We start from the raw sequence: 13,809 nt of genomic DNA on the forward strand, positions 1-13,809 counted from the left end.
AGCCTAAGACACTTTGAAACTCTCCTGCTATTTTTTATTTATTTATTAAATACTTAATGCACGGAGTGAAGGCGGGCTGTATTTCTGGTATCAGTGCGCGCGCAGCTGATGCTTTGAGCAGTTGTTGCTGCTCCACTCACAGACTCTGCTGCTGAGTGAGAGAGATGTTTCACCCGATGAAATGAAGACGACCGCGGCAGCACAAGCACAGCACATCCGCCGAAATCAACCTGCAGCAATGCTCGTTCCTCGGCTCGCCAAGCCTTAATTTTTTAGGTCGCATGGCAGTAAAAAATACCATGATATGATCATGCTGTCAATACATATATTTTATAAAAACATTAAAAACAAGCAGGGCTGTAACATAACCCATTAAAAAACGCACGCCAGGTCTACACCGGACACAAGTGTACACTTGCTCTGTCCTCCATCCATGACACTGACTCACTGCGGACCTGCAGTTTGAATCTGAACAGCTCTTAACACCGAGTGGATGGTTAGATGCATGATGGGCTATATAATAAAAAATCATAAAAAATAATAATAAAATAAAATAAAGGTCTTTCCAGCATTAAGGTAATAACATTACAGTTTTTTATCATCTTGTCTCAATTATAAATTTATAACTATATCAAAACTTGTTTTGAAATATTTCTTTATCATAAATCGGATTTTTTTTTTTTAGGCCATATGCTATCGCTCAGCACTAAAAGCAAGTAAAGAAGGCTCCCTTTAAAATCACTTATGTTGTCAGTTAATGAAGCTCTTTTTTACATTGTGTGCAATTTGTTGATTATAATGAGAGAACTTTTTTAATCATGAGGATGGTTTATTAATCCATCCATTCTTTAGAGTTTCAAAGATTTAGCTTAATCCTCCAGGTTTAATTTATTTATTTCTTGTTTTAGGCTAATTAGGCATAATTAATGTGAACGAAATTATACAGCGCTTCACGTTTAAACATGCAACAATTTCTTAATCAGTTTACAGACAAATGTCTTTTTCCCAAGAAGTTATCTGTCAAAATAAAGGACAGGTAATGAATAACAAAAATGCATGTTGTTTTATTAAAGGAATTTTTAAATATAAATTAAAATACAGGCATAATATATGAAAATATTGACATTGCATATTAATCCATGTAGCCTACCCCCCTAAAATAGGCTACCACTTCTAATGCTCTGATACAAAGTAAACCACAATTTCTTTTGAATAATATAACACATAATTCATATAATATAAATAATACTGCACACCTTTTAAATGTATCAAATCTAAAATATGGTTTAATACCATGTAGCTTAGAGAAAATATAAGCACAGGCTTGACATTTTATCCTGCTTGAATTCGTTCTAAGAAATGCACATAACTTCATAAGTACCAAACTTTCATCTGTGAATATAACATATCAAATATATTAAATATTTTAACTATAGTCTTTTTCTTTCAATTTCCTCGACTGAAGCCATCAAATGTAACACATCAGCGAGGCAAAACTGACGTCTATTTGCGAAAATGTGCTTTGATGCGCTTATTTGATAGCTTGTGGCTAAAGCGCCACTCAGCGGTCAAAAGCTGCAAATGTACTTTACTATGCCGCAGCGGCGGTACGTGCGGCGGTAAAAAGGGCCTTTAGGCTGTCTACCTACTGTACACAACATGGCGGCGCCGGCAACAACAATACTACAGCGAGAATAAAAGTTACATCTTCGTTCTTTGCTTGAACACTTGGGTGGTGTTATGCAAATCTTCCCACCCAGTCATGTAGGAAATTGAGGGCGTTTAAATGAGGCTTTTAAGAGGGGCATGATTGACTTAACTTTTATAAAGAATGTCTCCTTGGATTTGAAACTTTAGTCTTTGCAACTGTACAGATATTCTTTATGCATCAAGAGTTTGTAACACTCCAAAGAGAAAGGACATTTTTAAATTGCATCATATGACCGCTTTAAATTGATTAAGGTAATCAGTTTCTTCAAACTGAAATGAGTTACCCTAACTTGTCGGGTTTTCCAGTGCAATAATACATTTTAATTTGGTTTTGTTTCAAAATGAAAATAAGTTTTTTGTTGTTGCTTCTTTCAAATTTTAGGTTACTGTGTGGTGACCACTGGCCCCTATTCCTTAACTGCTCCTGTGAGTTCCTAACTAATTCACCCAGTCCTAAATCCTCACCATGGAGCCCAACAAAGTGCAATCTGAAGGAGGACTTAATGTCACTCTGACTATCAGACTCCTCATGCATGGCAAGGTAAAAGAACAACATGAATCTAATCAAAAATTTCCACATACACAGTTTACTGCACCATGGTAATAATTCCACCAGTGATAGACAACAGATTGTGTACTATATTTTGTAAGAGGACAAAAATGTCTCTCCTGAAAAGGAAATGGATAGAAGTGTGTTATTACAATAAACACTTTATTTTTTTATCTTGCAGGAGGTTGGAAGCATTATAGGCAAGGTAAAATCAACACTTTTTAGTGATTATAAAGGAAATGCTCTTTATGTGCTTTCTAGGCTATATTATCCATGGTCGGCGTGATTTTGCAAAGTAAGACATGTTCCTGGAAGTGTGAATTCCACATTAATATGCAGATGTCATTCCCCAAACTTTGCAGCACGTAGGCCTATGTAGCCGAAAAAAAATTAATAAAATACAAATCTAAATGGATAATGGTGAGCGTAATTTCAACAAGTACGACATGTTCCTGGATCAACATCCTTGTTGATCCTGGAACAACATTCCAATCAACCAATCAGAACAGAGATATAACTTTTCAGGAAATATCTTTTGATGATCCTGGATCAACATTATTGGCCAAAAAATTTAGACTTTACCCAAACCCTAACCATATTTTATTTCTAAAATAAGTGGGAAATGATAACTGATTAACAAGGGCGTAGAAGCACCTAATTCTGATTCTGAAGCCTCAAACAGATCTTTCCTGAAAAGTTATATCTCTGTTCTGATTGGTTGATTGGAATGTTGTTCCAGGATCAACAAGGATGTTGATCCAGGAACATGTTGTACTTGTTGAAATTACGCTCACCATTATCCATTTAGATTTGTATTTTATTAATTTTTTTCAGCTACATAGGCCTACGTGCTGCAAAGTTTGGGGAATGACATCTGCATATTAATGCGGAATTCACACTTAAAAAGAGCAATAGATAAAACCAAAAAATATACATAAAAAAATACATTGAGGCTAGAGCTAATTTCTGAAACACCCTCAGTATTTAATTCTGGAACCAGACCTGGATAAAACTGTGTTTGAGCAGTTTTCATTATAAGTAGCTTATATTTAGGCGATCGCACTGAGTTTTGTGTGGCAAATCTTCAAAGTCTGAAAAATTTGCAGGATATTTGTTAATTTCCTTCGTGAAAATCTCTATACAGTTAAAGTACACAGTATGCACACAGGCTTCATTGGCCTTAAAAAAATTAACCATGGTTTTACTGCAAATAAAACCAAAAAACCATTAATAGTATAGATAAACCATGGATTTATGACTATTGAATGTCTGTCTACTTGACTCATGTATTTTGCAGTTTGTGTTTTTCTGTTTGCGAATTGAAATCTTCATCAATCGCACGGAGAAAGGGACTTGAAAAACGGACCCCAAGCCTAGTAAAAAACACTGAGTAATAAGCCCATATAATTTTCTTAACCAATTATATTTTGTTGATAATGTATTTGTGCTTTCAAAAAAAATAGTGGGGCTTGGGGGTTGGTTGGGCACCCACCGGCAGAAACATAAATCTATGCTGCCAAATTCTTGAGTTTGTAACAGTTTTTTTTGTTTTTGTTTTTTTTGGTACTGTATGGATTTGAACATGTATTTATTACAAATGTACATTGTGCAATCATTAACATCTGTGTTTTATCAAAAATGCTATTATTCTTTTCAGAAAGGAGAAACTGTGAAGAAGATGCGTGAAGATGTAAGTAGCATTACAATTCATTTTAGTTGCTGTAATAAGTGTGACATGGTTATTAACAAACGTTACAAACTGTTTCTACAGAGTAATGCACGCATAAATATTTCAGAGGGGAATTGCCCAGAGAGGATAGTTACCATAACAGGACCCACAGATGCCATATTCAAGGCCTTTGCCATGATCGCATACAAGTTTGAAGAAGTATTCTAATTAACTTTTTTAATTCTTTTTCTAATTACAAATTTTTACTAAAACCCCAAAATAAATCAATAAAAAATTGTAATAGAAATCAATGTTTTGGTTCTATGCAGGATATTGTTAACTCTATGAGCAATAGCCAGGCTACTAGTAAGCCTCCAGTGACTTTGCGTTTGGTGGTGCCGGCCAGTCAGTGTGGCTCTCTAATTGGGAAAGGAGGCTCCAAGATCAAGGAGATGAGGGAGGTATGTTCAAACTTATAATTTATTCATGATCTACCTATTTCATAAAGTGCGGCAGTATTTATTTTAATGCTTAGAATGCCATTGTTACTGAAGTATGGTAGTGCTGTGTTCAAAGGGTTTCTGATTGTGCTGTGCTTGTTCCCCAGACTACAGGGGCTCAAGTGCAAGTGGCTGGAGACATGTTGCCCAATTCTACTGAGCGGGCGGTCACTATCTCAGGTGCTCCAGAGGCTATTGTCCAGTGTGTGAAGCAGATCTGTGTGGTCATGCTGGAGGTAAGGAATAGACAAATTACAGTGGTTTTGAGGTTAAAGAGATAATTCACTCAACTCTCATTGAAACTTTTTCTGATTTCTGTGGAACACAAAAGAAGATATTTTGAAGAATGTTCCAGCTTTTTTGTCCATATTATGAAAATCAAAACTCTCAAGCCACAAATGAACAGATAGAAATCTAACACTTAATCCACTTTCAGATCAAATCCAAACATTGATCAGCACATACATACACAGATGATATATGTCAAATATTACGTAACAAACCTCAAACGTCAAATAATGTCAACCCAACAAAATGTTATGAAGTGCAAAAAACACAGGTATGGATTAATTTTGAACATTCTTAAAAAGATCTAATTTTGTGTTTTGTGGAAATAAGAAAAATACGTTGTATGACAGATTTAAAATAGATTTGAATATCAGAGAGGAAGTTGCCTTTTTATCATGGTCTCATTTTGTTATGATCTAATACATTCTGTTCTATTATAGTTTGCCCCCACTTTTATTTTTCTTGATTTTTCCATCTTTATTTGACCTCCACTGACTTTTGCCAGTCCCCACCCAAAGGTGCCACAATTCCATATAGGGCGAAACCTGCCACTGCACAAGTCATTTTCTCTGGGGGCCAGGTGAGAGCAGATACTCTGGCAGCACCAGCCACAGCCGGCCTCAGCTTGTTACTGCAGCATCAGCCTCTGCCTGTAAGTTTTGTTAAGCTATATTCTAATTTGTTGAGATTTGATTAATTGGTGGGTTTTTGTTAAATGTGAGCCAAAATCATCACAATTAAAAGATCCAAAGACTTCAGTCTGTGTGCATTGAATTTATTTAATACACCAGCTTCACAATTTGAGTTGAATTACTGAAATAAATTAACTTTTCCACAACATTATAACTTATTGAGATGCACCTTTATTTCTATGGGGTGATAAATGTAAAATGTATGACAGTCTTTTTGGATAATTGAATTACTTAAAGAAATTCTAACAAAATACAATTTTATGTTAATAGAATTCGTACAAAAAGACAAAAGCCAGTTGGATTTCTTCCACAGAAAATGTTAAGAAAATGTTATGATTTCATGTACAGAAAGACAAAAGCCAGTTTAATTCGTTTCATAACATTAACAGAAATGTAACAGCACTTCATTTAATTCAGAAAATCAAATGTTAATTTGCTTAATTTATTAATTTTATTGGTAAAAGAAAATACATTTGGTCCACAAAAGGAAATGCATATTGTGACATGATGAACCATGAAATGGACTGTGCAAATACCGGCAGCTATATCACCCTGGAGCCCAAGACCGGTTGCCCACTGAAGCTAAGCAGGGCTGAGCCTGGTCAGTACCTGGATCGGAGACCTCCTGTGAAAACCAGGTTGCTGCTGGAAGAGGTGCTTGTGAGGCCAGCAGGGGGTGCTCACCCTGTGGTCTGTGTGGGTCCTAGCGCCCCATTGTAGTGACGGGGACACTATACTGTCAATAAGCGAAAAGAGTAGAGATGTGACATTGGCATCCTGGCTAAATTTGCCCATTGGCCTCTGACCATCATGTCCTTCTAACAATCCCCATTTCTACTGACTGGCTTCATAACTCTGTCTCCTCTCCACCAGTAAGCTGGTGTGTGGTGGGCGTTGTGGCTCAACATGGCTGCCATTACATCATCCAGGTGAATGCTGCACACTGGTGGGGGATGAGGAGATACCCCCTGACTATGTAAAGTGCTTTGAGTGCCTAGTAAAGCGCTATATAAATGTAAGGAATTAATATAACATTTTGTGGACAAATAATCCAGATCCTTTTCAAAGTTGAAATACAGTACAGTATCTCATTCAAAGACATTCATTCATCTAATTCTTGTCATGGACTAAAATATATGTATTTGATAATCTCCATGAAAGTTGTTTTCTCTTATCCACAAAATTAAAAGTACGTTCACCCTTTTGTGCACAAAATGGAAGGACCTTAGGTTTAGAATTCTGTGCAAAATAAGTTAATGAAACGAAGAAGAACATCTAAATGAACCTAACTCTGACGTCATTCGAACCCGGGTGCACACCAAAAGTGCTAGTGTGAAAGTACCCCTTATATGTACAAAAATGTATTTGTAACTTAAATGTAAAATTTTGTGTCACAAAGTTAATTCAGGCCATGAAATTGATTAGTTTTCACTTGTGTTGCACATGTAAAATGTGATTTGAATTAAATATAATTACTACATTTATAAAGTTTATGTACCTCTGGCTGTATGTACAGTACATTGATATTGAATTCTGTTATGTACATTGAATATTATTTTTCCTTTCTTAGGCCTACACCATTCAGGGACAATATGCCATCCCACACCCAGACGTGAGTACAACTTCTATTCCTTCTTTCTTTAGTGTAGGGTTCTTGTTAACCTTTTTTTTTTCATGACCTGCTTTACTAAAATTCATTCAACTGATATTTTTGTGTTTTTTATAGAAGGCAGTGTCAAAAATTAGATTTCTCACAGCTTCCCCTTGTTAGTGTCTAGATGAGTTTGTAAAGGTCCAAGCAGGACTTCTTTATTTAATCATAACTTCTTAAGTGTACTGATCCTCCTCCCTTGCCCAGCAGTTGACAAAGCTCCATCAGCTGGTTATGCAGCAAACCCCCTTTACCTCCCTCGGACAGACCACCCCCGCTTTTCCTGGTACGTACTCAACCCCCCGCTACACACCCTTAACTATATACCTGTAGGTCTGTCATTAACTTTTGTCTTTCACTCTTCTCCCTCTGGATGGGTTGCATACTAGTCCCACTGTGCAATGTGACGACGGAGTGACTTCTTTTTCATGTAAATTTTAGACGTCCAAATTCGGTCCATTGAAGGGGTTGTTTTGTAATGCCAGGCCAAGTCTTTTTTCGACGTCTTCCGCACATCTAATGTTGACGTCTGTGCGACCTCTGTGTAAGGGCTATTTATAGTCCAAATGTGGTCGTTTGTGGACGTCTTTTCAACATCAAATTTAGACTTATTTTGGACGTCGTTTTTATAACTTCTATAACTGTGGTCCCATGTTTCCAGAGGGTGGAGGACATGTTTTCATGCCAGTAAATTTTCCTGTAGCGTTGTTTTGCTTAAATTCTAGTTTCAACAGGAATGCAAAATGATCTGGAACAGTATGCCACCTTCTGAAATGGGACTAGATCATTTTCCAAAATCTCCACTTGATTGTCTCAGCAGCAGTTGATACCTGGAGATGCATACAAAGGTGTAATGCGTTTTCTGTTGAAACTAGCTGTTGAGACAAACAAAGCTACAGGAAAATTAACTGGCACATAAAACATGTCCTCCACCCTCTGGAAACATGGGACCACATACAACACTACAGTTATACAAATACAAATAAATCACCATTCAATATCAACATTTTCATCTTTATTCAAAAATAAATTCACCAGCGATGCAGGCTGAAAAGCTGTGCCATCATTTGTCTCTTTGGTTGAAATCCAAAGCCCTTGATAGAGAGTTGTCCTCGCCTATCCTTTAGCTGCTGTTGGTTCTTTTTAAATTAGAAATAAGGAGCATAGGCCTAATATATGCTACCATTAAATTATTTTCTGAACTATAATTTCCCACACATTGCATTTCCAAATAAATAAACATATACATGCAAAAATACATGTATGCATAAAGAAATAACTTGATAGGCTACTTTAAATAAACCAGGTAAAGAAATGTTTATAAATAATCTGTATGTGAAGAGTTCAGATGCAAAAGCCTCCAAGTTCCATCTGAAATTCTTCTAGAATGATCATTTTTATAAAGCCTGTATAGTTAAGTTCTTTCACTTAAATGACAATTAATAGGTAATTTGCATTGCCTTTTAAGTGAAATTATTGAACTTAAATATACAAGCTTGATAAAAATTATCATTCTAGAAGAAAATTTAAGATGGCACTTAGAGGCTTTTCCATCTGAACTCTTCATGTATTAATCATGTTGATAGGCCCTATAAAACAAGTATTACATATTAATCATGTAAATTTCCTGCACCTGTTATAGATGTCCAAATGACGTCCAAAAAAATTACCCAGCTCAAAGATCAAATGTTGAACGTCAAGATGACATCCAAGTTGGGTCATGTTTGGACGTCCAAATAGTGGACCTAGTTTGGACGTCGAATAGATGTTCAGAAATGGCCATGGACCGACGGACCTAATATAGACATGATCTGCACGTCTATCTGATGTCCAATGTTTAGTGGGGTACCTTAAAGGTACATATTAGTACCTAAAGTATACATATTTGTGCCTAAGTGGTACCTTTTGAAAGAATACTACCCAACGTAGCAATTAACCTCTCCCTAATGCAAACATTTCTAGATGGATGGGCAAAGATATAATATTAAGAAATATGCTACACATGTAGCAAAAAATCAAAACAAAAAAAACAGCTGTGGTTGCCAGAATCAGCATATTAGTTTTACATTTTAAACAAAAAAATGAACAGTAAAAAAAAGTCACATAAACCGTAATGTACCTAACTGATTAGAAAAAAAAAGGAAAAACCCTGAAAAAAGTGTCACACAGGGAATTCTGGCAATGTCCATTTCTGTATTTGTCAGTGTAAATTACAAGAAGACTTGTTCTTTTTCAATTCCAAAACTGTAAATTTATTTTTTTATTAACAGTATTTAAAATTACATGACATGTCCCATTACATTTATTACGGTTTTCCACCATATATACTAAGGGGAACTTACCATTAACTAATTAACAGTTTTTTACTGTAGCATTTTTTAGCCTTTTATCATTCAAATTACAACAATTTTTACAGTGTACAGTTTTAACATGGTTAATATTGGGGGGGAAATGCTCTCTATGTTTCTCAGTTCTCTCACTCTCTTTCTGTTTCTAGGTCTGGATGCCAGTTCACAGGCCAGTACTCATGAACTCACCATTCCAAATGATGTGAGCATAATCCTTTGTCCTCAGTAACCCTCTTATTGTAATAAAGAAGAATTTAAGGAAGAGTTGTTGATTTTCCAAACTCAATTTAATCGGTCTGTTTTATGTTTTTAGCTAATAGGCTGCATTATCGGACGTCAGGGCACAAAAATTAATGAAATCCGTCAAATGTCTGGGGCTCAGATCAAAATTGCTAATGCCATGGAGGGGTCATCAGACCGTCAGATCACCATTACTGGAACACCTGCCAACATCACCCTGGCACAGTACCTCATAAATGCCAGGTGAGATTCAAAGCTAGCAATGACATGTAAAAACAGATGTTTTTTAATAGTAAACTAATCATTTTAATTGTTATACTTTATAGGGAGAAAATATTAAATATACACCAAAAAGCTAAAATTTTATAACAGTGTTATTATGCTAACGGTCCTAACAGTCTTATATTCAATGCTGAATTTTTACTCTGAAATGGCAACACTCTATTTGCAATGACTATTACTCTAGTCTTCAGTATTCCCTAAGGAATCATCTAATATGTGATTTAGTATTCAAGAAAAAACTTTCTTCTTATTAATACACTGAACAAAATTATAAATACAACCCCATCTTTCATGAGCTGAACTCAAAGATCTAAGACTTTTTCTATGTACACAAGGCCTGTTTCTCTCAAATATTGTTCACAAATCTGTCTAAATCTGTGTTAGTGAGCACTTCTCCTTAGCCGAGATAATCCATCCACCTCACAGGCGTGAGCGTGATTTCACCAAGTACAGCATGTTCCTGGATCAACATCCTTGTCGATCCTGGAACAACATTCTAATCAACCAATCAGAATTGGGATTTAACTTTTCAAGAAATATCAGGTGTGGCATATCAAGATGCTGATTAGACAGCATGATTATTGCACAGGTGTGCCTTAGGCTGGCCAATGTAAAAGTCCACTCTAAAATGTGAAGTTTTTTACTTTATTGGGAGGGCCGGATGGGGGGGGGGGTATCAGGTGTGAACACCATTTGCCTCACACAGTGCAATAACTCCTCTTCAATGGCTGTGCGAAGTTGCTAGATATATTTGCAGGAACTGGCATATGCTGTCGTATACGTCGATCCTGAGCATTCCAAACATGCTCAATGTGTGACATGTCCGGTGAGTATGCTGGCCATGCAAGAACTGGGAGGTTTTCAGCTTCCAGGAATTGTGTACAGATCCTTGCAACAAGGGGCAGTGCATTATCATGCTGCAACATGAGGTGATGGTCGTGGATGAATGGAACAACAGTGGGCCTCAGGATCTCATTACAGTATCTCTGTGCATTCAAAATGGCATCAATAAAATGCACCTGTGTTCGTTAACATACGCCTGCCCATACCATAACCCCACCGCCACCATGGGCCACTCGATCCACAACGTTGACATCAGCAAACTGCTCACCCACACGATGCCATACACGCTGTCTGCCATCTGCCCTGTACAGTGAAAAAAATTCATCCGTGAAAAGAACACCTCTCCAAAGTGCCAGACACCATTGAATGTAAGCATTTGCCCACTCAAATCAGTTACGACAACAAACTAAAGTCAGGTTGAGACCCCGATGAGGACGACGAGCATGCAGATTTTCAAAGATTCGTTTTCGCTGATCATGGATTCTGAATGCATTGCCACAGATTTCGCTTTTGCTTCGCAGTTTTTCGTTTGGAGTTTTGACACAAACTTCTCGTGGGGCCGAGGTTAACAGTGATCTACTCTGACTGGATAGTGAGCTTTTGATGGACAGGTGCTCTCTGACCGGGAAGTACAGACGCCACTCAGTCAGTGGCCCCAGAGAGTGGCGCGCATATTGGGAAGCTCTCGCGGTGATTTGTATACTAAATATGTAAATAATATTTGACCTTCGATCGTCTCAGTCTGTAAAGATGAGGTCTTGTCCTTCAAGGCAGCTTGAAGTAAGCTTGTGTTACTGAATGACAATAATTATCCCGCAACAACTGTTGCACACTGTAACATGAAAAACTTGTATCGATGTTATCGGTTACTTCAGTAACACAAGCTTACTTCAAGCTGCCTTGAAGGACAAAAAGAGGAAGATATTGCCGCTCCGTCTCTCCTGAGAGCTCATCTTTACAGACTGAGACGATCGAAGGTCAAATAGTATTTACGTATTTAGTAATACAAGGCACGACCAAATTGCATGCAAATCGCTGCGAGAGCTTTTTTTTCTTTTTCTTTCTTTATTAATGCAGAGAACAAAAACATACAAAAGTATAAAAATACATCACATAATATCAACCACAAAAAAAACAATAAAGAATAAAATAGAACTAAAGAAAAAGGGCCAAAATCTAAACAAAATCACACATGATCAAAGGCGGAGCAAATTCTAATAGTCCTTTCTTATTAGACACTGAGACTACATTCAAATAGTTTTCCATTTCTTTTAGAAAAACAGAGAAGACAGGTTTACAGTTGGAGAATTTGCATTTGTGAATGTGAAATTTGTTTAGGAAAAAATTAAAATTAATAACAAAACTGATATTTTCGTTTGTGGGGTCATAATACCAAAATATAATGTTTTTTCATATGTACTAAGAAGTCTGGCAAAATCGTACACTTGACAAACACACCAATGTCATCCCAAAGTTTCTTAGTGTAGTGACATGACCAAAATAAGTGTACAGTTTCTTCAGAACTCGAACAAAAAGAGCATGTAAGATCAATGTCAGATTTAAATCTTTGTATAAACTTCTTCACAGGGTAGAACCTGTGTATGAGCTTAAAATCAATTTCTTTCACTTTGTCTGTAAAAAATAATTTTTTGCGGTAGAAACCAGATTTAATCACCACGAGAGCTTTCCATATGTGCGGCGCGCGCCACTGAGTGGCGTCTGTACTTCCCGGTCAGAGAGCACCTGTCCATCAAAAGCTCACTATCCAATCAGAGTAGATCACTGTTAACCCCGCCCCCACGAGAAGTTTGTGTCAAAACTCCAAACGAAATACTGCGAAGCAAAAGCGAAGTCTGTGGCAATGCATTCAGAATCCACGATCAGCGAAAACGAATCTTTGAAAAACATTAACAAAAATGAAGCATATTTGAAGAGCCAGTTACATTTGTGCGACTGAGTTAATTTTTTTCATTTTCATGGTGTTTTTTTTTCTTTTGTAATGGCATATGTTTGATAGTTTCTGAAAAAGTTACGTTCAGTTTTATAAAGTTACGTTCATTATTTTTGAACTAAATGCAATTCCATAGGATCTACGAATCAGGCGATCGCGGAGTGAAAATGACACCACCACATGACCAAACCAGTGTTGCCAAGTCCGCTTATTATATGCAACTTTGGGCTTGTTTTTCTGTAAAGTCGCTTACAAATATTGGTAGTCGCGGGTCGCTTTTTTTTTGGGCTTGTTTCTAAAGTGTAGTTGCTTATTTGGGCTTGTTCCCAGCTCCATAATAAGTTATCAAGCAGATATTCCCACCCACATCCTGCTTCTAACTGGCTCGGACCGAGATTGCAACGAGTAGCCAATCAGAGGCAGAGCAGGGCAATCTTTTTTTTTCATATTTGTGCATCCTTTTTTTTTTTTTTTTTTTTTTTTTTTATTATGCCTTAACAACATATACAGAACAATACAGCAGACAAAATAATAAAGCCAGGGAAATAAAGGAAGAAAAAAAAAAAGGGCAAGACCATTACATTACTCAAATATTTTGAAGACAGAACATAAACGGACAGTTTTAGTTATCTTTCTATTAGTACTACTTTGAATAGTACAAAAGTAATTTTCCAATTCTTTAAAAAACACTGTAAAACAGGGTTTTCTGTTAGAAAATTTACACTTATGGATGTGAAACTTAACTAAAAGAATAAACAGATTAATAACAAAGGCTTCGTTATTCACATTATCCTGAGTAAAATATCCAAAAACTACATTTTCAAATAGTAAAATAAAATTAGAGAGTACCTTTTCTTTGATAAACACGGAGACGTCATACCACAGCTTTTTAACAAAACTACAGTGCCAAAAGACGTGAGATACAGTTTCCAATTGCAAAGAGCAAAAAGAACAGAAACATCAATATCCTTCTTAAATTTACTAAGAAAATGTTTAACAGGATAGAATTTGTGAATAATTTTGAAAGAAATTTCCTTTACCTTGTTTGTAACAAAAAACTTGTGAGGCAATAGCCAAACACTTTC

General features: G+C 36.4%; 1 protein-coding gene across 1 annotated transcript in view; it reads left to right on the forward strand.

Moving 5' to 3' along the window:
- Positions 1-13,809, forward strand: part of LOC132151343 (poly(rC)-binding protein 3-like) — a 40,677-nt gene that overhangs the window by 15,610 nt on the left and 11,258 nt on the right. The window contains exons 2-12 of the mRNA XM_059559440.1: positions 2,093-2,251; positions 2,442-2,465; positions 3,918-3,950; positions 4,032-4,148; positions 4,259-4,390; positions 4,537-4,665; positions 5,223-5,369; positions 6,980-7,021; positions 7,271-7,346; positions 9,558-9,610; positions 9,722-9,891. Coding sequence (XP_059415423.1) covers positions 2,177-2,251; positions 2,442-2,465; positions 3,918-3,950; positions 4,032-4,148; positions 4,259-4,390; positions 4,537-4,665; positions 5,223-5,369; positions 6,980-7,021; positions 7,271-7,346; positions 9,558-9,610; positions 9,722-9,891 — 998 coding nt within the window. The 5' untranslated portion in view covers positions 2,093-2,176. The remainder of the gene's footprint in view (positions 1-2,092; positions 2,252-2,441; positions 2,466-3,917; positions 3,951-4,031; positions 4,149-4,258; positions 4,391-4,536; positions 4,666-5,222; positions 5,370-6,979; positions 7,022-7,270; positions 7,347-9,557; positions 9,611-9,721; positions 9,892-13,809) is intronic.

This window comes from Carassius carassius, chromosome 10 (assembly GCF_963082965.1).
Source record: "Carassius carassius chromosome 10, fCarCar2.1, whole genome shotgun sequence".
Taxonomy (NCBI): Eukaryota; Metazoa; Chordata; class Actinopteri; order Cypriniformes; family Cyprinidae; genus Carassius; species Carassius carassius.